Below are 25189 nucleotides of genomic sequence, written 5' to 3'. Positions count from 1 at the left end.
GATCAAAAGATGTTAAAGACTGCATCCCCACAAACGATTCGGAAGAAATAAGAAACCGAAAGAGCGGAACACTGTCCTAACAATTACGGTAGTGGATGGAGACTCATAATCCGAGTTAATACTGTACATGGATTATCTACATAATAGCGTATATTTATTTGAAGGAAATGATTTGAAGAATGCGGCACCTCTAGAAATACAGGGTGTCAATGTTTGATACAGAACGGTAGAATACATTACTGGTTACATGGAGACATGTATCTGGAGAGATTCGCTAAGCAGTAATATATTTAAAATAAAATCTAGTAAATAACTTTCTCCCCCCTTTCTACATTGTCTGTGCACAAATATTTAAAAGAAGGACAACCAGGGATGGCGGTGATCATTTACACCAGTCTGTCCTCCATTCAACAGATGTTGGGCTGAGTAAGACTGAGTCAATAAAATGTACATCTTAAATAGCTGCAGACTCCATGCTACAAGACGAGACCTGAGCATGTGTAATGCTGTCCATAGGGATAATGATTGATTATATAAGTAACCTTTCCAAAGATCTTTCATTATAAAATTAATATGTCAGGACCTGTGACTGAATCTGCAACCTCTGCAATTTTTGTCAACGTCGCTAAATGCCGAGCCACCTGGGATGATAAACAGCTCCCCGGACAATTTTTTGAATGATCCTGCCTTGAACCTTGTTTCTCTTGAACTTTAAATCTTTTTCTCCTCCCGTGAACTTCCTGATATACAGTGGGGAAAATAATTATTTGATCCCCTGCAGATTTTGTAAGTTTGCCCACGTACAAAGAAATGAAGGGTCTATACCAGCAATGGGCAAACTACGGCCCGCGGACCGTATACGGCCCGGCGGACCTTTTAATCCGGCCCGCGGAGCGTGCTAAAAAAAAAAAACACAGCCAGGGCAGGCAAACATTGGCTGTCAGGATGTGTGTAGGCGGGGCAGCGTGACGAACGTGAAGGGAGCTAGGCTCCTCTCACAGTCCGCCCTGAAGACCGGAACGGCGTGGGAACACGGCGAGAGGAACGCGCGGAGCAAAGGTAAGTGAATTGACACAGGGGGGACTTGGCTTACTACTTGGGGGGGAATAGTACTGTGGGGGATGAAATACTGTATGAGGGATGAATTAATATGGGGGATGAATTACTATATGGGGGATGAATTACTATAGGGGGGATGAATTACTATAGGGGGGATGAATTACTATATGGGGGATGAATTACTATGGGGGATGAATTACTATATGGGGGATGAATTACTATATGGGGGATGAATTAATATGGGGGATGAATTACTATATGGGGGATGAATTACTATGGGGGATGAATTACTATATGGGGGATGAATTACTATGGGGGATGAATTACTATGGGGGATGAATTACTATATGGGGGATTAATTACTATGGGGGATGAATTACTATATGGGGGATGAATTACTATATGGGGGGTTAATTACTGTGGGGGATGAATTACTATGGGGGATGAATTACTATGGGGGATGAATTACTATATGGGGGATTAATTACTATGGGGGATGAATTACTATGGGGGATGAATTACTATATGGGGGATGAATTACTATGGGGGATGAATTACTATATGGGGGATGAATTACTACATGGGGGATGAATTACTATGGGGGATGAATTACTAACTACTCTTGGTCCGGCCCCCGGGTCCAATATATGAACCCATTGCGGCCCTCAAGTCAAAAAGTTTGCCCACCCCTGGTCTATACTTTGTATCATAGGTGTATTTTAAAGGATAGAGACAGACTATCAAGTAAAAATCCAGAAAAAACACGATACAAATGTTATAAATTAAGTTGCAGTTCAGTGAGTAAAATAAGTATTTGATCCTCTATCAACCAACAATGATTCTGGCTAACATACAGACCGGCTATGTGCTCATGTGGTATACAGATTAGTCCTGTCAATTTAAAAAGGTGCTCCTAACGTCAACTCGTTATGTGTATAAAAGACACCTGTCCATCGAGCTATCAGGGACAAGATTGTAGACCTGCACAAGGCTGGAATGGCCTTCAAGACCATCAGCAAGTAGCTTGATGAGAAGGAGACAACTGTTGGAGTGATTATTCGCAAACAGAATAAATACGAAATAACCATCAATCACCCATGGTCATGCAACATTTTGCCTCACGGGGTAAGAATGATCATGAGCAAAGTGAGGGATCAGCTCAGAAGTACACGGGAGGTGCTTGTGAATGATCTCAAGGCAGTTGGGACCACAGTCACCAAACAAACCATTGGTAACACAATACACCGCCTTGGATTGAAATCCTTCAGCACCCGCAAGGTCCCTCTCCTCAAGTACAGGCCCGTCTGAAGTTTGCCAATGAACATCTACATGATTCAGAGAAGGATTGGGAGAAAGTGCTGTGGTCAGTGGAGACCAAAATTGAGCTCTTTGGCATTAACTCGACTCGCCGTGTTTGGAGGAAGAAAAATGGTGACTATGACCCTAAAAACACCATCCCTACAGTCAAGCACGGAGGTGGAAACATTATGCTTTGGAGCTGTTTCTTTGCTAAAGGTACAGGCCGACTTTGCCACATTGAGGGACCAATAAACGGGACCATGTATTGTAAATCTTGGAAGAGAACCTTCTTCCTTCAACCACAACACTGAAGATGGGTCGTGGATGGGTCTTCCAGCATGACAATGATCCAAAACATACCGCCAGGGCAACAAAGGAGTGGGTCAAGAAGAAGCACATTAAGGTCATGGAGTGGCCTAGTCTCTAGACCGTAATCCTACAGAAAATTTATGGCAGGAGCTGAAACTTTGAGTTGCCAAGCTACAACCAAGAAACCTTAAAGCGAAGCTCCACCCAAAAGGGGAAGTTCCGCTTTAAGGCTTTGTCCCCCACTCCCCGTTAAGGATTGGCACCTTTGGGGAGTGGGGGGACGGGGGACGGGTACCTGAATTTGACAGGCACCTGCTGCCACTTCTGGTGCGATCGCCTAAGGCGATCGGAAGTGGAAGTTGTTCTCCCTCCCCTTCCTCCCCGTAGTCTTCTGGGACACATGACAGGTCACAGAAAACTAAGGGACCATTCACAATGCACAGCGCTACCTGCGCAGCCGGGTGCCCACAATGAAGATGCTGGGACCAGGGAAAGAAGACGCACGGTGAAACCAGCCATGATGAGGACTGAGGACAGGTAAGTGTCTATATTTTAAAAGTCAGCAGCTACAATCTTTGTAGCTGCTGACATAATTTTTTTTTATTCTACTGGAACTCCGCTTTAAGGATTTAGAGAAGATCTGTAAAGAGGAGTGGGCCAAAATCCCTCCTGAGATGTGTGCAAACCTGGTAACCAACTACAAGAAACGTCTTACCTCTGTGCTTTCCAACAAGGGTTTCTCCACCGAGTACTAAGTCATGTTTTGCTTGGGGAGCAAATACTTTATAACATTTGTATCATGTGTTTTTTCTCGATTTTTGGTTGATATTCTGTCTCTATCATTTAAAATACAGCTATGATAAAATTATAGACCCTTCATTTCATTGTAAGTGGGCAAACTTACAAAATTTGCAGGGGATCAAATCATTATTTTCCCCACTGTAAGCCATGTCTCTGCACTGTTTGCCAGATTATTGCGTTTGACAATATCTCACTTTTGTCACTCATGCTACCATTCATTACCGACCTTTGGCTTGTTCCTTGACTACACTTCTGCTTGATCCGAACCTGCAACCACTTGTTACCGACCTTTGGCTTGTTCCTCAACTACTCTTCAGCTTAAGCCCTACCTGCTATATCAGCTACTGGACTCCGGCTTGCTCACCTCCTGGTGGGGTAATCCTGAGGACTGGGAAAAGGTACTAACATGCAGCAAAACCCATCTCCACCATCAGAAGCTCTGGTGACTACTGGTTAGAGCTTAGACTCCATACCTCGGGTGAGCCTGTGTCATCTGCCTGCTTGTATACCTATCCTGCTGGTCAGTGGGTGCCTCTCTACTGCTATAGCTACTGGTTTTCCAGCCTGCCTTCTGACAGTGACAGATTGTGTGAAATAACCAAAGAAAGACTGATTTAGTTGGATTCAATTGGATTTTCTTCTTGCTTGTATATGGAAATTTCTTTCTAGCATGTAGATCTAAACCAACCATTCTCAACCAGGGTTCCATGAAAGCCTAGGGTTCCTTCAGCTGTGGCTGACCTGATAGTAGCTCCATAGTTCTGGGTCTTGCCAGAGCCAGCAGCATGACGCCAGTGACTTGTTTAGCAGTCTGTAAGACTGTCATACTGATTACCATTGTAAGGTGAGTACTCTTTCCACTCTGACAACCAATTAAGGGGCTTTCTTCCCACTGACCCTGATTAATAAATTACATCTGGTGTGCCCAGAGATCTCAGAATTATTTCAAGGGTTCCTGTGGGATAAAACAGTTGAAAAAGGCTGTTCTAAACAATCATGCACTCAGTTTCTAGAGAACATAATCTATTTGAATGATTGTTACATTACTATAAAAATTAAATTGCTACATATATTGTCAGTATACTAAGATTCATTGAAGACCTTTCTGGTTGCCTCAAGCATCTATCTCAGTGCATTTACCCCTAAAGATGAAGTTAAACAAAAGCTCTTCTGTAATTGATAACAGCAAATGTGTTTAGATTTTGTTAGCAGAGCAATTTACCTATAATTACACAGTACTTTCAACCCTCGGCCTCCCTATCCAAAACCAAAAAGGTCGGGGCTTGAGCTCCACCTTAAAGCCCAACTCAAGAAAACTTAAAACCTGTTCCTGGCAGTAGGGCTGCACCCATGTTTAGGTTTAGGGGGAATGGAAAAGTAGATTTACTTACCAGATCCTCTGCTCCTCCATGCTGCTAGGCCGGTCCCCACGGCGTATTCTTCCCCAGGCTCCATCAGTCCTAGGTCCTGGTGTCATCAAGACTTGAATTGGACCATTGCTGGAGCTTGATGGAGCTGGGAGGGGGGGGGGGGGGTAATCAGGTAAGTGCTTCCACTCTCCTCTAGAATAAACAAGCAGTTAACCCTTGCAGTGCGGGTGCAGCCCCACTGCAGGGAGGTGTTTTCTGATTCCCCAGAGTTGTACTTTAAAGTGGTTCTAAAGGCTCAAGGTTTTTTACCTTCATGTATTCTATGCATGAAGGTAAAAAATCTTCTAGGTGCAGCGACCCCCCTCCCCAATCCTTACCTAAGCCCCCTCCGATCCAGTGACATTCTTGTCAGCCTCTGCTGTCTGGGGACTCTTCCTCCTCATTGGCCATGGCTGCTGCTGGCCCATTGGCTCCCACTGTTGTCAAGCACAGCCAGTAAACCAATGAGGAGAGAGCTGGGGGGGGAGGGGGGGCAATCCACAGCTTTATGTGTCCTATGGATGCATAGAGCAGTGGCTTGGGGACACGCACGCAGCAGTGCCCCCAGGGAAAGCAGCTTTCCCTGGGGGCACCACTCGAGGGGGAGGAGCCAGGAGTGCCAGTGGGGACCCGAAAATAAGAGGATTGGGGCTGCTCTGTGCAAAATCACTGTAAAGAGAAGGTAAGTATACCATGTTTTTTATTTAATAAAAAACAAAGCTTTAGTGTCACTTTAAAGCCCAAGTGAAACTGTATGTGTGCAACAAAAATCTAAAACGTAAGAGTCTTATTTTGTTTGCCTTCATGATTCAACTCCAGCACAAAGTCCATGTCACAGGTAGTAGGCCTAGCTACAACAGGGTGCCTCCCGCAGCTGTCCGACAACATAGCTAGCAAGGAGACAATTGCTTGATAGCTGGTGCTTGTCTCAGCACCAAGCTCTTGACCGAAACAAGCAGCGGCAAGAGGAAAGCAGCTTCCTCTGCATTCTTCTTGCGCTTGCTGCCACTTGTCTTGGGCAAGTGCTCGGAGCTGAGATCATCAGATGAGTAGCTCTCTCCTTGCTAGCCGTGTTGTTGGACAGCTGTGGGGGACACCCTTTCATAGTTAGGCTTACAAAGCACATGGAAACATGGGACAAAGTACTACATGTACTTTGTCCTTTGGGGGACTGAACACTGAAAAAAAATTGAGAAAAATAGTGAGAGCTCAAAAATGCCTTACCAGCTTATCATCAACCCTAATCAATATGATGTAAAAAAAAGCCTGAAGTTACCCATGCACTATCATAGGGCAAATTAAAAATGGCAGAAACCTTTCATGGCAGGACTTTTATGGAGGGAAATGTAGTTCTTTTTTGACTGATTACCTGCATGATGCAGACACTTAAAAGTCTTTATGACTCTACACTGTGCAGCGAACCTTTCTACACTAAAAAAACTAAGAGGTCTAGTTATGTTTTCATTCAAGAGTCACACAAATTTCACCAGAAGTCACACATTTTCCAATTGAGTCCCACTGGAAAAATGTGTAATTTTTTTTTTATTATTATTATTATTATTATTATATATAGTCCTCTTCTCTTATGCTGTATTATGTTTCCAGAAGCACTTATTTAGTAAGGGTGTTCTTAGCACTGTTGATGTACACAAAAGGGCAAGCTTAAAATCAGAAAACGATTACAATTTCAGCAACACATTTAATAGTAAAGATAGTTTAAGGGTTTTGTGGTTAACAAGATTAATTTTTTAAATTATAAGTTAGATTTAGGGTTAAGACATTATGTTTAAGGGTTAAGTATGGGGAGTACACAGGGTTAATTTTAGGGTTTGGTTAACTTTCAGGGTTCGAGAGTTAATTTTCAACGTTAGTAGTGATGCTAGGGCTTAATTTCAAGGGATCAATGTTCAGGTAAGTAGACTGTTAATAGGTCATTTTCAGGGTTAGGTTATAATGTATCTATAGCCAAAACTTTTTTTTTTTAGTTTTGGATAGAGTGGAGGGGGATTAGAAGATCTTTTGGGTTTTTATTGCTGTCTGTGTTCTCTTTATGGAGATTCACCCTCCCTAATCATCCCAAACTTTGAGTTGTCACCAGAACAGGAATAGAGGGGAAATCTTCCTGTTGTTGGAGGCTCCAATTGAGAGGTTCCTTTACTTCCTGCCTGGTTAAGTAGGGGAATGACAGATCCGCGTTCAGTTTTTTATTGTTAAAATTGGCCAAAAGAAGCACTAGAAGGTTGTCTTAAGAGCTGATATCCATTTACTGCTGATAAAATTAACACGCATGAAAGAGAGATAGGGGTTTATTTACTAAAGCTGGAGAGTCCAAAATCAGACTCCCTTCTGCATAGAAACCAATCAGCTTCTAACCTCAGCTTGTTCAATGAAGCTTTGGCAATGAAACCTGGAAGCTGAATGGTTTCTATGCAGAAGAGAGTCTGATTTTGGACTCTCCAGCTTTAGTAAATAAACCCCATAGTGTCTGACATATTTCGGAGGCAGATTCCTCTTCAACACGACTTAAATGAGCAGCGTCAAGGCTGTCTGAAGAACTCTAGCTAAAAAGCCTTACATTTAGAGAGGGGCATCAATCAGAACAAAAAAAAGTCTGATGAAGTGGAATTGTTTGGTCACTGAAACAAGTTGGACACCGTTCAATTTTATCTGCAACAAATGAATATGGACTCCTAAGATGACTGTCTGGCACTCTTTTTTGTCAATTTCACCTGGAATTTTCAGCGGTGGCCATTGCCCTGCTTTGTGTTAGAGCTGCTAAGGTCTGGCCATCAAGCCCAAGCATTGCTCCTTGATGGATGGAATGACGTTTTGAATCCAACACCGAATACCTACTTCCTCAGCCCAAACATTGCTCCCTGATGGACTGAATGAAGTTTTGAGTCTTGTGCCTAATACCTACTTCCTCAGCCCAAGCATTGCTCCTAGACAGAATGAAGCTTTGAGTCCGGCACCTAATACTTACATTCTTGGCCCAAGCATTGCTCCTTGATGGATAGAATGAAGTTTTTAGTCCAGCACCTAGTACCTACTGCCTCAGACTAAGCATTTCTCCTTGATGGATACAATGAAGTTTTGAGTCCAGCACCTATTACCTACTTCCTCAGCTCAAGCATTGCTCCTAGATAGACAGAATAAAGCTTTGAGTCCGGCACCTAATACTTACATTCTCGGTCCAGGCATTACTCCTTGATGGATAGAAAAAAGTTTTAAGTCCAGCACCTAGTACCTACTGCCTCAGCCTAAGCATTTCTCCTTTATGGATACAATGAAGTTTTGAGTCCAGCACCTAATACCTATTGCCTCAGCCCAAGCATTGCTCATTGATGGACAGAATGAAGTTTTGAGTCCAGCATCTCATACCTACTTCCTCAGTCCAAGCATTGCTCCCTGATGGCTGGAATGAAGTTTTGAGTCCACGCCTAATACCCAATTCCTCAGCCTGAGCACTGTTCCTTGATGAACGGAATGAATTGTTGAGTCCAGAACCTAATACTTACTTTGTCAGCCCAAACATTGCTCTCTGATGGACTGAATGCAGTTTAGAGTCCAGCACCTAATACTTACTTTCTCTAAAGCTTTATATTGTTGTCTGTTAGAACTGCTGAGTTCTGGTCATCAAGCCCAAGCATTGCTCTTTGACGGATGGAATGACGTTTTGAATCCAACACCTAATACCTACTTCCTCAGACCAAGCATTGTTCCTTGATGGATGTAATGAAGTTTTGAATCCAGCACCTACTACCTACTTCCTCAGCCCAAGCATTGTTCCTTGATGGATGTATTGAGGTTTTGAGTCTAGCACCTACTACTTACTTCCTCAGCCCAAGCATTGTTCCTTGATGGATGTATTGAGGTTTTGAGTCTAGCACCTACTACTTACTTCCTCAGCCCAAGCATTGTTCCTTGATGGATGTATTGAGGTTTTGAGTCTAGCACCTACTGCCTACCTCAGCCCAAGCATTGTTCCTTGATGGATGTATTGAGGTTTTGAGTCTAGCACCTACTACCTACTTCCTCAGCCCAAGCATTGTTCCTTGATGGATGTATTGAGGTTTTGAGTCTAGCACCTACTGCCTACTTCCTCAGCCCAAGCATTGTTCCTTGATGGATGTATTGAGGTTTTGAGTCTAGCACCTACTACCTACTTCCTCAGCCCAAGCATTGTTCCTTGATGGATGTATTGAGGTTTTGAGTCTAGCACCTACTACCTACTTCCTCAGCCCAAGCATTGTTCCTTGATGGATGTATTGAGGTTTTGAGTCTAGCACCTACTACCTACTTCCTCAGCCCAAGCATTGTTCCTTGATGGATGTATTGAGGTTTTGAGTCTAGCACCTACTACCTACTTCCCCAGCCAAGCATTGTTCCTTGAAGAATGTAATGAAGTTTTGAGTCTAGCACCTACTACCTACTTCCCCAGCCAAGCATTGTTCCTTGAAGAATGTAATGAAGTTTTGAGTCTAGCACCTACTACCTACTTCCCCAGCCAAGCATTGTTCCTTGAAGAATGTAATGAAGTTTTGAGTCTCGTACCCAATACCCACTTCCTCTTGAGCTTTTTATTGTTCCTGTAGCAGATTTAACCTAAAACACTGCCCCCAGAACAGGAAGTGAGGGGAAATCTCTCTAAAGGAGCCGTAAAACTTGACAGGGGTCCAGCCTTTCCCCATACATTCTAAAACTATCTGTGAAAGAATCACGCCATGCCATGCCGATTTATACCCCAATGATGGCCCCCAAAACAAGTTGGCTACCTTGACATGGGTTCTAGTCTTTCCCCATTCACTCTGAAAACTAAAAAGAAAGGATTTGGGTAACTACAGACTGGTGTTAGGGAACAGGTTAGGAGTTCATTTTAGGAGGTAGGTTACATGTTAAAGCAAAAGGTAAAGAGATAGGGTAACAGTAGGTATTCGGGAATATGAGACAGTTATGGGGATGTGAGTGCTTACAGTAAAATTCACATTTGTTCTCGGCGCTGAAAGCCCCACGGCCAAATGTCCTGTGTCGGATTTCAGGCGCTGTAAAGTAAGGTACCATGTAAATACGGCACTTTAAGACAGTAAATTAAAAGTAAGAATATTACATCAAAAATGACTTTCACGTTATTATTGCAATAACAATTCTACATGAATGCTTTCTAAAAATACAAAATACTTTAATTTTAACAGTTTTGTCTTGATACTATCAAACCACTGTCTTCAAGTCAATACAGTATCTCAAAATCACAGTGCACTGGCTATGCTGTATAAGAGACCATATTCCTGTTGGCTCTACAATATAATCCTTAGTGAATCTCTCGCATTGCATATATATGGACGTTTAAATTAACACCGGCACAAATATGAATTGAAATGAGGGTTCTACAGTTCATCACTGAGATGCACTGACAGCAGAATATACAGGAATGGGAAGGACAGGACAAGCAAACATGCAGCAACACTCAGCAACAAGAATGTGGCCCAATGGCCGTAATGGAAATTGTCCAGAATGAATATTTCAGAATACCTTCACAAATTAATGTGCTATGCTGCCACATCAATACATTTTACATTTAATTTTCACAATCTACCAAATTTTTTTTTTAAAGGTGTGTCTTAATTTTGGTACGTATACACATAACCAATCTAAGATGTCACTTTGATGTCATGATGTCCGCGACCCCAGCTAGAAGATCTTCACTGGTTATGGATGTGACAGTAATATTGGAGAAAACCAACCACCAATGAAACCTTGATACAGTTTAAACCATTGGCGGTAGGTAACCCTGATCGAACTAATAAGCTGGCCATACATGGATAGATTTTTGTTCATGTTTCTAGAAAACATGTCATGATGCCCGTGACTCCAGTTAGGAGATCCTTACCAGTTATGGATGTGACAGTAATATTGGAGAAAACCAACCACCAATGAAACCTTGACACAGTTTAAACCATTGGCGGTAGGTAAACCTGATCGAACTATTAAGCTGGCCATACATGGATAGATTTTTGTTCATGTTTCTAGAAAACATGTCATGATGCCCGTGACTCCAGTTAGGAGATCTTCACTGGTTATGGATGTGACAGTAATATTGGAGAAAACCAACCACCAATGAAACCTTGATACAGTTTAAACCATTGGCGGTAGGTAACCCTGATCGAACTAATAAGCTGGCCATACATGGATAGATTTTTGTTCTTATGTTTCTAGAAAAAATGTCATGATGCCCGTGACTCCAGTTAGGAGATCCTTACCAGTTATGGATGTGACAGTAATATTGGAGAAAACCACCCACCAATGAAACCTTGATACAGCTGAAACCACTGGTGGTAGGTAACCGTTGATCTAACTAATAAGTTGCCCATACATGGTTAGAATTTTGTGCAAATGTTCGAAGAAAAATTGGTCATCAGCATATTCATTCTTCCCATCATTGAGTCAAATAATTTCATTCAAAAGCCCCTAAAATTCTGCTATTTGAATGGAATTCCAGACATATTAAACACCGTTTGGGAAAATTTGTCCATCAAGCTCCTTTGAATTCTCTTGTCACTATGGTGAAAAACGAACATTAACCCATATAAGAATTGAACAAAAGTTCAGAAACTGAAAACTTTCAAATAATATTCTGCTGGTATATGGTCAGCTGTAGTCATTGTTATCAAGCTGCCATGTACATGGCCAGAACTACTATCACAGCCTTGACCAGTGGAGATCTCTCTGCTGGGGTTGCAGATGTCATAAAATAACAACCAAGGCTTGAAAAAATGATATGTGTAGCATACATTAGGATGTCTATTACTAAATGCTCAAATAATAAAAAGCCAGGACTCAACCAAATAACGTCAAAGTTGATATAGTTGAAACCATTGGTGGTGGGTAACCTTGATACAACTGATGGTCTTTGGTATCAAGCTGGTTCAAAGTGGCTGAACATTGGCATGTGCATGGCCAAAGTTACTATCACAGCCATAACTTGTTGATATCTTTCTGCTGGGGTAGCAGACATCAGAAACAAAACAGCCAATGTCTGATAAATTCTGTTTAAGGTATGACATTAAGATGTCTGTTGGGCAGCACAGTGGCTAAATGGTTAGCACTTCCGCCTGGCAGTACTCGGGTCGTTGCTTCGAATCCCAACCACAGCACCACCTGCCTGGAGTTTGCATGTTCTCCCTGTGCCTGCATGGATTTCCTCCCACACTCCAAAGACATGCTGGTTGGTAAACTGGCTCCTGTCTAAATTGGCACCAACTGCCTGGAGTTTGCATGTTCTCCCTGTGCCTGCATGGGTTTCCTCTGATTTCCTCCCACACTCCAAAGACATGCTGGTTGGTGAACTGGCTCCTGTCTAAATTGGCACCAACTGCCTGGAGTTTGCATGTTCTCCCTGTGCCTGTGTGGGTTTCCTCCGATTTCTTCCCACACTACAAAGACATGCTGGTTGGTGAACTGGCTCCTGTCTAAATTGTCCCTAGTATGTGTATGTATGAATGTGAGTTGGGGGCCTTACAGTGTACGCTCCTTGAGGGTTAGGGACTGATGTGAATGTTATATATATATGTAAAGTGCGGTGTAAATTGATGGCGCTATATAAGTACCTGAAATAAATAAATAAATGTCTGGTTCTGTATACTGAATTCAAGAAAAAGTCAGCACTTGACCAATAAACCTCATGCTTGATACAGCTGAACCATCAGTGATAGTAATCTTGATCCAAATGATAGTCTTTGGTATCAAGGTGGTAAAAAGTGGCCAAACCTGAAAATTGGTATGTTCATGACTAAAACTATTATCAAAGACCTAACCGGTCGGAAATTTTTCTGTTGTGGTTGTAGGCAACCATTATCTTATAAATGCTGCATGTAAGGTACGACATTAGGGTGTCTCTATGCTCAAATCAAGCAAAAACCAACACTCAACCAATAAACACATGGTTGATACAGCTGAAACCATTGGTGGTAGGTAACCTTGATCCAACAAATAGTCTTTGGTTTCAATTCGGTAAAAAGTAGCTGAACGTACCTGAAAACTGGCATGTGATTGGCCAGCTTTAAGGTACTATCACAGCCAGGGGTGGACTGACAACTCATGGGGCCCCCGGGCAATAGGGGATCATGGGGCCCCTGTGTCCTTGCCCAAACTCAAAAAAGCCTGTGAAAAAGGTACCAGGGGCATCTCATGGGGCCCCCTACTGACCCCGGTCCCTCAGGCAGTGCCTGAGTTTCCAAACGGTCAGTCCGCCCCTGATCACAGCCATGACATGTGAACGTCTCTCTGCTGGGGTTGTAGACATCAGATCTGTGTGTAAGGTACAACATTAGAGTACTGGTACTCTATGCTCAAATACAAAACAAAAACAGCATTCAACCAATAAACCTCACGTTTTTAATGAGGTCATATTGCAGCAGTAATAACAAAAAATTACTATGCCTTTTATTGTACTTTTTGGTATCACAACTGACTTTATTAAAACTGTGAGGCTTATTGACTGAGTGTAGGTTTGTTCTTGATTTGAGCTATACTACGGTTTCACCGTCAACCATGAACTCTCTGCCTGTGCCGATAAGGGTCAGGTGGTGGATGGATTTGTTGCTAGTTGGTACTATAGGTCAGCGTTTTTCAACCACTGTGCCGCGGCACACTAGTGTGCCGTGAGATATTGTCTGGTGTGCCGCGGGAAAAATTGCAATTTCATCCGTAACATGTGGCCTCGGCTCACAAATAGACCAATCATTAGAACAGCAATGGGCAAACTACGGCCCGGCGGACCTTTTAATCCGGCCCGCGGAGCGTGATACTGTCAGGATGATCTGTCCCCCTCGACGTATCTGCGCATGTGCCGGAGATCGCCGATCAGCTGCTAATGCCTGAAACTGGCACATGCGCAGATACGTCGAGGGGGACAGATCCTCATAGGAGACAGATTTTCATGCTACACCGGAACGGCGAGAGGAACGCGCGGAGCAAAGGTAAGTGAATTGACACAGGGGGGGCTTGGGGACTTAATATGGGGGATGAATTACTATGGGGGATGAATTACTATGGGGGATGAATTACTATATGGGGGATTAATTACTATAGGGGGGATGAATTACTATGGGGGATGAATTACTATATGGGGGATGAATTACTATATGGGGGATGAATTACTATAGGGGGGATGACTTACTATATGGGGGGTGAATTACTATGGGGGATGAATTACTATATGGGGGATGAATTACTATGGGGGATTAATTACTATATGGGGGATGAATTACTATGGGGGATGAATTACTATGGGGGATGAATTACTATATGGGGGATTAATTACTATGGGGGATGAATTACTATGGGGGATGAATTACTATGGGGGATGAATTACTATGGGGGATGAATTACTATATGGGGGATGAATTACTATGGGGGATGAATTACTATATGGGGGATTAATTACTATGCTTACTATGGGGGAATATTACTATACTTACTATGGATGACACATACACATCATTCATCTACTCTTGGTCCGGCCCCCGGGTCCAATTATAAAATACTTTATTATTTCATAATAAAGTAATTATAAAATAATTTCTTTGTGTTTGATTCCTATTCAAGAGAATTACTTTATATATAGTCAATATAGGCACAGAGGTAAATTTTTTTAACATTTTCTAATGGTGGTGTGCCTCGTGATTTTTTTCATGAAAAAAGTGTGCCTTTGCACAAAAAAGGTTGAAAAACACTGCTATAGGTTATCCCTATGGTCTGTGCTGGTTTCTTCACAGAAATACAAGCTAGTGAAAATGGCAGTACAGCCACCTCTGGCCAGCCAGATCCAGGTAGTGAGAGTATGTCTTGGACTACAGTTAACATCTGCCCCACCCATCTCAAAAAGGACTTACTCCTGAAATTTCTAATATATAATAATTAACACAAAATGAAAAAAAAAAAAATGTTAAGACATATACATGAGGATCACTATGGAAATGGATTTTCTTACCTTCATGGGTGCAAGTTGTATCGGTGTGATACATGATGGATCCACCATAGGCTTAGGCCTATTGGCTGTGTCTGCCAGCAAACTTTGCCATTGTTGAGGAAGGCCTATAAACTTCTGTTCCTTGTGATCGAATCCCGTGTGAACCCTGTGTTCAAAGTTAGAAGGCCCTGAAATTTCAATTTTTTTCTTCTTTTTCCCAAACATTTTGGGCAATCCGGTTAAACCTAAAGAAAAAAAAAATTGAGGTATCTGTTTAGCAAGGTACTACAAATAAAACAACTTCCGGTGGACGTGATGACGCCACTTCCGGCGCCTAACGTCACTTCAAGACATCGCAAATGAGGATTGGACAGGATGAATTTGAAGTGGTATATGAAAAGTCTGCACATACTTTTTTTAATGGGAGCACATTACAGACTCATTCACCTTTCCAACCGCTCCGTTTCCGCCACCCCCTCTGCCAATCCCTCCACTGGCTTCCGATTGCGCAACGGATTAAATTCAAAATCCTAACACTGACGTACAAAGCCGTCCACCATACTGCTCCGTACTACATCACTGACCTAATATCCAAGTACCGCCCAACACGCACACTCCGCTCCTCACAAGACCTCCTTCTCTCTAGTTCCCTGGTCTCCTCCTCCCATGCCTGCCTCCAGGACTTCTCCAGGGTGTCACCCATCCTCTGGAACTCCCTGCCCCAACCCATCAGATTATCACCTACTCTCCTCTCCTTTAGGCGCACCCTGAAAACCCACCTCTTCAGGGAAACCTACCTCGTCCCCTGCTAATTGCCAATCTCCTCCACTCTTCCTACCACTCCATCCCCCACAGCTATCTCCTCCTGTACCACCATCCCCTCCCTCCTAGATTGTAAGCTCCAAGGAGCAGGGCCCTCAATCCCCTCATGTTTTGCATTGTATTGGTATTGTTCTGTCACATGTTCTGTCCCCCTTTGTAATGTACAGCGCTGAGTGAACTATTGGCGCTTTATAAATACTGTATAATAATAATAATATTACTTATATGAATGCTTTATTACACATATGGAGTAAATGCATACTACACTATATAGTTTATCTTTGAGATTGGATATCTGGGAGAGAAATTTCCATTGTGAGTTCAAAAGAGACGGTGATTGAAGGACTGCACTTTATTTGAACACGAAGGTGACATTTGGAGGACATCTATTATTATTATAATTATATAGGATTCATATAGTGCCGACAGTTTTCTCAGCGCTTTACATTATGGTGGGAGACAGAACAGTAACAATACAATACAATACAAGAGGGGTTTGAGGGCCCTGCTCCTTGGAGCTTACAATCTAGGAGGAAGGGGATAGTGAAACAAGGGGTAATAACTGTGGGGGATGGAGTGGTTGGAAGAGTAGAGGGTTTCAGTGTTAGCTGAGGGCGGGGTAGGCTTCCCTGAAGAGAGGTTTTCAGGATGTGCCTAAAAGTCAGCAGAGTAGGCGATAGTCTGATGGATTGGGGTAGGGAGTTCCAGAAGATAGGGGAAGCCCTGGAGAAGTCCTGGAGACGAGCATGGGAGGAGGAGACAAGGGAGCTAGAGAGTAGGAGGTCTTGTGAGGAGCGGAGAGTACGGTTTGGGTGATATTTGGAGACAAGATTGGTATTGTAATTTGGGGCAGTGTTATGAACGGCTTTATACGTCAGTGTTAGTTTTGAATTGTATCCATTGGGCAATTGGAAGCCAGTGGAGATTTGGCAGAGAGGGGTGGAGGACACTGAGTGGAGGCCAGTGGAGGGATTGGCAGAGAGGGGTGGAGGACACTGAGTGGAGGCCAGTGGAGGGATTGGCAGAGAGGGGTGGAGGACACTGAGTGGAGGCCAGTGGAGGGATTGGCAAAGAGGGGTGGAGGACACTGAGTGGAGGCCAGTGGAGGGATTGGCAGAGAGGGGTGGAGGACACTGAGTGGAGGTCAGTGGAGGGATTGGCAGAGAGGGGTGGAGGACACTGAGAGGAGGCCAGTGGAGGGATTAGCAGAGAGGGGTGGAGGACACTGAGTGAAGGCCAGTGGAGGGATTGGCAGAGAGGGGTGGAGGACACTGAGTGGAGGCCAGTGGAGGGATTGGCAGAGAGGGGTGGAGGACACCGAGTGGAGGCCAGTGGAGGGATTGGCAGAGAGGGGTGGAGGACACCGAGTGGAGGCCAGTGGAGGGATTGGCAGAGAGGGGTGGAGGACACTGAGTGGAGGCCAGTGGAGGGATTGGCAGAGAGGGGTGGCAGATATGGAATGGTTAGTAAGGTGGATGAGTCTGGCAGCAGCATTCATGATAGACTGAAGAGGGGATAGCCTGCGATGAGGTCGGCCAATGAGGAGGGAGTTACAATAGTCAAGGTGAGATATAATAAGGGAGTGAATGAGTTGCTTAGTGGTTTCCGAGGTTAGGAACGGCCGTATCTTGGAGATGTTGCGGAGGTGAAGTCTACATGAGTTTGTCAGCGATTGGACCTGGGGCTGGAAGGACAGATTGGAGTCTATGATGACACCGAGGACCCTGGTTTGAGGGGTGGGACTGATGATAGTGTTGTTGGTCTGAACTTTTAAGTGCTGTTTTAACATATATCTCTTACTCTGCTGGGGTGGTGGAGGTTCTCAGGGACTATGGTACTTACACTCTGGTGCGCTGATATTTAATATTCAAACCACTTGCCCTCCTGAGGATTTACCCCCCTTCATGACCAGGCCATTGTTTGCGTTATGGCGCTGAGTTACTTTAACAATTACGCAGTCATGCAACGCTGCACCCAAATTAAATTTAAGTCCTTTTTTTCCTACAAATTGAGATTTCTTTTGGTGGTATTTGATTGCCTGTGCGTTTTTTAATTTTTGTGCTATAAGCAAAAAAAGACCAACAACTTTGAGAAAAAAACAATATTTTGGACTTTTCGCTATTAAACATGTCGCGCCCCGACCCGAAAATGCAGAATGACGTATATATGCGTGATCCTGCGCACAGGTGCTGCCCTGTAGCAGTATATCTGCTATAGGGTGGTTCTAAAACCGTTAATCACTAGTAAATGGCACTTGGCAAACATTCTGTGTGCCGACCACAAAGGGTTTGCCAGCTTTTGCCAAAATTTTAATTTAAATGTTCGAAAAAATGCTCCAGAAGCAAAGCATGTACACTAAAGGCTGCCATACGTGGCTCAAATTTTGGCTGCTTCCTGCTGAATAAACCAGAATTGGAACCGTGGGTGCCGCTGTTGTTCAAACGACTTCTGTCAAAGTAGACGGGTGGAAAATTGTTGGCCGAACAAAGACTTCAAGGAGCCCATTCACTTAGCAGGTTGGTCTCCCCTCTGATGAAGTGCTTTAGCACGAAAAGCTTTAGGAGGAACCAACACGCCGTGACGTCACGCCGCCGGAGCCACGTGTAGGTCCGGCGGCCATCTTTAAACTCGGTCAGTGCTGCACTTTTCTCTGCAATACTGCTTACTTTTAAACATACTTTTTTAACATACAGTGGGGCAAAAAAGTATTTAGTCAGCCACCAATTGTACAAGTTCTCCCACTTAAAAAGATGAGAGAGGCCTGTAATTGGCATCATAGGTAGTGTCAGGGATCTCCTCGATCCCTGCCGCGATGGTCCCGGCGCAGGCGCAGTGCACCGCCCTGTGCAGGGACACGGGCACTAGGTCCAGGCCGGCCGCGGCGTTCGAGTTCGCGCATGCGCAGTAGAAGCCGCGGCCGCCCGCTGGGCACCAATGGCAGCGCAGGGCGGGATATTTAAATGGCCCTGAGCTGTCATTCAGTGCCTTCTGGTCTTCCCTGCATCCTGTGAACCTGTGATCCTGTGCCCCTTGTAAGTTTTGACCCGGATTATACCTGACCTTGCTGCTTTCTCCTGCTCTGACCCTTGCTTTGCCTGACCTCTCTCCTGAATGCCCCCTATTGGATTTGACCTGCTGTTGCTGACCTGGCGTGTGACCCGACCATTCTATGCCCGCTGCCTTGTACCTTGCCGTCCTCTCTGTTACCGACCCGGCCCGTCTGACCTTGCTCATCCATCCATCCCTTGCAGCGGAGTCTTCTGACCTCCTCACATCAGACTCTTCCCCGTGGGAGCCCCTTGCGCATACTACTACCACTGACGGGCGCACCCAGTAGTCACGACCTGGTCTCAGGGAGCTCCAAGTCCATCCCCACCATCAGGGGCCCTGGTGAACAAGCACCCTGGGACTTAGACTCCGTGCGCTGGGGGCACCTATTCAGTGGAGTGCTAGTAGTACCGCCGGGCGGTCCCTTACAGTAACAGAAGGCCATGACTGAGTCTAGAGGAGGTCCCTCGCCGCTGGAGGAGATCTGCAGGCACCTGTCCAATTTGACACAGGCCGTATCGGCCCTGCAGGATAGATGCCAGCAGATTGAAACTCAATTCCAGACCTGCACTATATCCGTTCCCGCCCCACAGGCCACGGTCCCCGCACCTCCAGCCGTAGCAGCCCCTGTGCTGGTGTCTGGGGCATCCGCACCACTCCCGGCGGCCGACCCCCGAGTACCCTTACCGGAACGTTTCCACGGGGACCGCACACGCTTCAGATCATTCCGCGAGTCCTGCCTCCTCTATTTTGAGCTACAACCCCGAACCTTCGTGACTGAATCCGTGAAGGTGGGGTTCGTCATCTCCCTCCTGCAGGGTGAACCCCAAGACTGGGCCCATCGATTACGGGGAAAAAATGACCCTCACCTCAGTTCGGTTGACAGTTTTTTTGATGCTATGGCCATCCTTTATGATGACCCACAGCGGGCAGCTTCTGCTGAAGCTACTCTGTACACGCTCCGACAAGGCCGCCGAGCGGCGGAGGAGTACGCATCTGAATTTAGGCGGTGGATGGGGGATACTCGCTGGAACGAGTTCGCACTCCTGCATCAGTTCCGTATTGGCCTATCAGATGGCCTGAAAGACGAGCTCGCCCGGGTGGAGGTACCTGAGACTTTAGAGGACTTAATAGCACTGACCATTAAAATTGACCGTAGACTGCGGGAACGCAGGTTTGAGAGGTCCGGCCAGGGTCATGGAAATCCCTGGGGATCATTTCAAGGTCCCAGTCAAACACCTAGGCCAATCATCCAAAACCGGCCACCTGGAGACAACCCCGAACCCATGCAGCTCGGCCTGGCACGGCCTAAACTATCCCCAGAGGAACATCTGCGCAGACGATCCCAGAACCTGTGCCTCTATTGTGGCGAAGCTGGTCATATGGCGCGTTCCTGCCCGCAGAAAATGAGTAAGTGCACCTCTTCTTCCTTATCCATTGGCAATGTTGGTCCATCCCAATACTTAGTGGTACCCCTTTCCTTTCAGCTTCCAGAAAGGACCGTGGAAGTATCGGCCATAATTGACTCTGGGGCATGCAGCTGCTTCTTGGATATTAATTTTGCTCACCAGCAGGGTATTCCCCTTCAATTGAAACAGAAGGGGTTCAATATTTATTTGGCCGACGGTTCCCGGATAAAATCGGGGGTAGTGAACCAGGAAACCCCCTCCATCACCACTGTCATTTCCGGCCAGCACCAGGAACTCCTCCGCCTGGATGCTATAGCTTCACCCCTCTTCCCAGTCATTCTGGGGCTCCCATGGTTACGGGCCCATAACCCCCAGATTGACTGGGAGACCGGAGTAATCACGTTCCCTTCCCCATACTGTCAGATATACTGCCGCACTTCGGGCCCGGGGGCCCCCCAAATCCTCCTGTGCTCTGAGGGGGAAGCTGAATTAAAACAAGTAATCCCTGCAGTCTACCATGGGTTTCTAGATGTGTTCAGCAAACGGGGAGCCGATACTCTACCCCCCCACCGCCCTTATGACTGCCCCATTGACCTGTTACCCGGCTCAGAAATTCCTTTTGGGCGAATCTTCCCCCTTTCAGAGCCCGAATTGGGGGCTCTAAAGGAATATATCGAGGACAGCCTCCAGAAGGGGTTCATCCACCACTCCACTTCACCGGCGGGGGCGGGAATCTTCTTTGTTGAAAAGAAAGACAAAACCTTAAGGCCGTGCATCGATTACAGGGAATTGAACAGGGTCACGATAAAGAACCGTTACCCACTGCCGTTAGTACCAGAGTTGTTCCAAAGTCTAAAGTCAGCAGTGGTTTTTACCAAGCTGGATCTGAGGGGGGCGTACAACTTGATTCGCATAAGGGAGGGGGACGAGTGGAAGATGGCCTTCCGCACCCGCTTCGGTCATTTTGAATATCTGGTCATGCCGTTCGGGTTGTGCAATGCTCCGGCCACTTTTCAACACTTTGTAAATGATATTTTTAGGGACTTTCTGGATGTCTTTGTGATCGTTTATTTAGACGATATTCTGATTTTCTCCCCGTCTTTGGGGGAACACAGAATACATGTAGCAAAAGTATTGGGGCGGTTGCGGCAGCATGGGTTGTACGCCAAGGCAGAAAAATGTTGTTTTGAACAATCCAGCATTGCCTTCTTGGGCCTGATTATCTCCACCGCGGGGGTCGCGATGGATCCCCAGAAGGTCGCTGCAATACTGGATTTGCCTGAACCCACAGACAGGAAAGGCGTCCAACGATTCATCGGCTTTGCAAATTTTTACCGGAAGTTCATCAAGAACTTCTCGGGTCTGGTCTCCCCCATTACTCAGCTAACCAAGCTGGGAACCCGATTCAGATGGACACCAGAAGCGCAGGGAGCTTTCGAAGTCTTGAAGAAGCTGTTCACTTCGGCACCCATTTTGGGTCACCCAGACGCCGCTCTGCCCTATATCTTGGAGGTAGATGCGTCGGAGAATGCGGTAGGCTCCATCCTCTCCCAACGAAAAGGCACCAAGGAACTGCTCCACCCTGTAGCGTTCTTCTCACGGAAGCTTACCCCAGCGGAGAGGAACTATGATATCGGTGATCGAGAGCTACTAGCGATCAAAACGGCGTTAGAGGAATGGAGGTACCTGCTGGAAGGTGCGGTGCACCCCATCTTAATATTTACTGACCACAAGAACTTAGAGTATCTGAGAACCGCCAAGCGTCTACGCCCGCGACAGGCGAGATGGGCACTATTCTTTTCAAGATTCAACTTCCACATTACGTACCGGCCGGGATCGAAGAACACTAAGCCGGATGCATTATCACGGATGTACGAAGACGCCAAGGAGACCCCAGTACCCGACACCATCCTGTCCTCGGGTAACTTCTTGGTCCTTCAGTCGGACCTTCGTTCCAGGCTAATGGAAGCATCCACAAACTTCTCTACCCCAGGCGGAGGGCCGCTCCAGAACAAGGGGGGACTCCTATGGAGGGAAGATCGAATTGTGGTGCCGGACGAAGCCCGAACCCTGGTCTTGGGGCATTGCCACGACCACCCGATGGCGGGGCACTTTGGCCCAGAAAAGACCCTGGAACTTCTCCGACGCTCATTCTGGTGGCCAGACATGGCTAAGGATTGTAAGGGCTATGTAAGGTCCTGTGTCACCTGCCAGAAGAACAAACCATCAAGAAACAAGGTTTGGGGTCTGCTGCGACCCTTACCTATTCCTGAACGGCCTTGGCAAAAGATCTCATTAGACTTTATAGTCGAGCTTCCGCCATCCCGAGACCACACGGCAATCCTGGTAGTCGTGGACCGCTTGTCCAAGATGGCCCACTTCATCCCGTTGAAGAAAACCCCCTCGGCGGCCGAGACCGCGCGAGTCTTCATTCGTGAGGTAGTCAGGTTGCATGGGGTCCCCGAAGACATTGTCTCGGACCGAGGGGTCCAGTTCACGTCCAGATTCTGGAGAGCACTGTGCAAGGCCCTGGACATCAAATTATCTCTCTCCTCTGCGTTCCACCCTCAAACTAACGGTCAAACCGAAAGGACCAATCAGACCTTGGAGCAATACTTGAGATGCTATACCTCGTTTACTCAAGATGACTGGCTGCCACTTCTACCTCTAGCGGAATTTGCGTATAACAACGCCCGCCACTCAGCAACAGGGCAGTCCCCGTTCTTTGCCAACTATGGCTTTCACCCAGTCTTCCTCCCGGATTTGGTGTCGGAATGCCCAGTACCAGCAACACAAGATGTGGTAACGTTCTTCGCTGCGAACAATAAGAAGCTTCAAGGGGCCATCAGTCGGGCCCAGGAAGACTACAGGAAAGCATCCAACAGGAAACGGAGGGGAGATCTGGTATTGCGGCCTGGGGAGAAGGTTTGGCTGGCGACGTCCAATTTAAAGATGCTTTGCCCGTCAAAGAAATTGGGACCCAAATTTATAGGCCCCTTCTGCATTAAACGGATGGTTAACGAAGTAGCCTACGAACTCGCCCTCCCTGACACGCTCAAGATCCACCCGGTCTTCCATGTGTCCCTGCTGAAGCCAGTGGTCCCAGATGCCTTCCCTGACCGGGAATCTAGACCCCCGGAAGCGGTAACGGTCGAAGGAGAAGAAGAGTTTGAGGTTGAAACGATTCTGAAGTGTCGGAGGAGGGGAGGCCAGACCCAATTCCTTATCAAATGGAAGGGCTATGGCCCTGAGGACAATTCTTGGGAACCAGCCCATAATGTCCATGCACCCAGACTTGTCCGGAGGTTCTTTCGCGATCACTTGTGGTGGAGAGATCGGGTGGGCATCCGGAGGCTGCCCGTAGGGGGGGGCAATGTCAGGGATCTCCTCGATCCCTGCCGCGATGGTCCCGGCGCAGGCGCAGTGCACCGCCCTGTGCAGGGACACGGGCACTAGGTCCGGGCCGGCCGCGGCGTTCGAGTTCGCGCATGCGCAGTAGAAGCCGCGGCCGCCCGCTGGGCACCAATGGCAGCGCAGGGCGGGATATTTAAATGGCCCTGAGCTGTCATTCAGTGCCTTCTGGTCTTCCCTGCATCCTGTAAACCTGTGATCCTGTGCCCCTTGTAAGTTTTGACCCGGATTATACCTGACCTTGCTGCTTTCTCCTGCTCTGACCCTTGCTTTGCCTGACCTCTCTCCTGAATGCCCCCTATTGGATTTGACCTGCTGTTGCTGACCTGGCGTGTGACCCGACCATTCTATGCCCGCTGCCTTGTACCTTGCCGTCCTCTCTGTTACCGACCCGGCCCGTCTGACCTTGCTCATCCATCCATCCATCCCTTGCAGGGGGGTCTTCTGACCTCCTCACATCAGACTCTTCCCCGTGGGAGCCCCTTGCGCATACTACTACCACTGACGGGCGCACCCAGTAGTCACGACCTGGTCTCAGGGAGCTCCAAGTCCATCCCCACCATCAGGGGCCCTGGTGAACAAGCACCCTGGGACTTAGACTCCGTGCGCTGGGGGCACCTATTCAGTGGAGTGCTAGTAGTACCGCCGGGCGGTCCCTTACAGGTAGACCTCAACTATGAGAGACAAAATGAGAAAACAAATCCAGACAATCACATTGGCTGATTTAGAAAGAATTTATTTGCAAATTATGGTGGAAAATAAGTATTTGGTCACCTACAAACAAGCAAGATTTCTGGCTCTCACAGACCTGTACCTTCTTCTTTAAGAGGCTCCTCTGTCCTGCACTCATTACCTGTATCAATGGCACCTGTTTGAACTTGTTATCAGTATAAAAGACACCTGTCCACAACCTCAAACAGTCACTCCAAACTCCACTATGGTGAAGACCAAAGAGCTGTCGAAGGACACCAGAAACAAAATTGCAGACCTGCACCAGGCTGGGAAGACTGAATCTGCAATAAGCAAGCAGCTTGGTGTGAACAAATCAACTGTGGGAGCAATAATTAGAAAATGGAAGACATACAAGACCACTGATAATCTCCCTCGATCTGGGGCTCCACGCAAGATCTCACCCCGTGGGGTCAAAATGATCACAAGAACGGTGAGCAAAAATCCCAGGGACCTAGTGAATGACCTGCAGAGAGCTGGGACCAATGTAACAAAGGCTACCATCAGTAACACACTACGCCGCCAGGGACTCAGATCCTGCAGTGCCAGACGTGTCCCCCTGCTTAAGCCAGTACATGTCCGGGCCCGTCTGAAGTTTGCTAGAGAGCATTTGGATGATCCAGAAGAGGATTGGGAGAATGTCATATGGTCAGATGAAACCAAAATAGAACTGTTTGGTAGAAACATAACTCGTCGTGTTTGGAGGAGAGAGAATGCTGAGTTGCATCCAAAGAACACCATACCTACTGTGAAGCATGGGGGTGGCAACATCATGCTTTGGGGTTGTTTCTCCGCAAAGTGACCAGGACGACTGATCCATGTACAGGACAGAATGAATGGGGCCATGTATCGTGAGATTTTGAGTGCAAACCTCCTTCCATCAGCAAGGGCATTGAAGATGAAACGTGGCTGGGTCTTCCAACATG

General features: G+C 46.3%; 1 protein-coding gene across 3 annotated transcripts in view; it reads right to left on the bottom strand.

Moving 5' to 3' along the window:
* Positions 1-25189, bottom strand: part of PAK5 (p21 (RAC1) activated kinase 5) — a 211932-nt gene that overhangs the window by 129925 nt on the left and 56818 nt on the right. For 2 of the 3 annotated variants that reach the window (XM_089664942.1, XM_089664943.1), the window contains exon 2: positions 14866-15089. In XM_089664942.1, coding sequence (XP_089521068.1) covers positions 14866-15089 — 224 coding nt within the window. Of the gene's footprint in view, positions 1-9850; positions 9920-14865; positions 15090-25189 lie in introns of all 3 variants that reach the window. The other variant, XM_089664941.1, reaches the window with a different exon arrangement.

Source organism: Staurois parvus, unplaced genomic scaffold, assembly GCF_062004578.1.
Source record: "Staurois parvus isolate SC_StPar_1 unplaced genomic scaffold, SC_StPar_1.0 ptg002110l, whole genome shotgun sequence".
NCBI classification, from domain to species: domain Eukaryota; kingdom Metazoa; phylum Chordata; class Amphibia; order Anura; family Ranidae; genus Staurois; species Staurois parvus.
The sequence above is the reverse complement of the archived record's forward strand: the minus strand, read 5'-3'. Positions and strand labels throughout refer to the sequence as shown.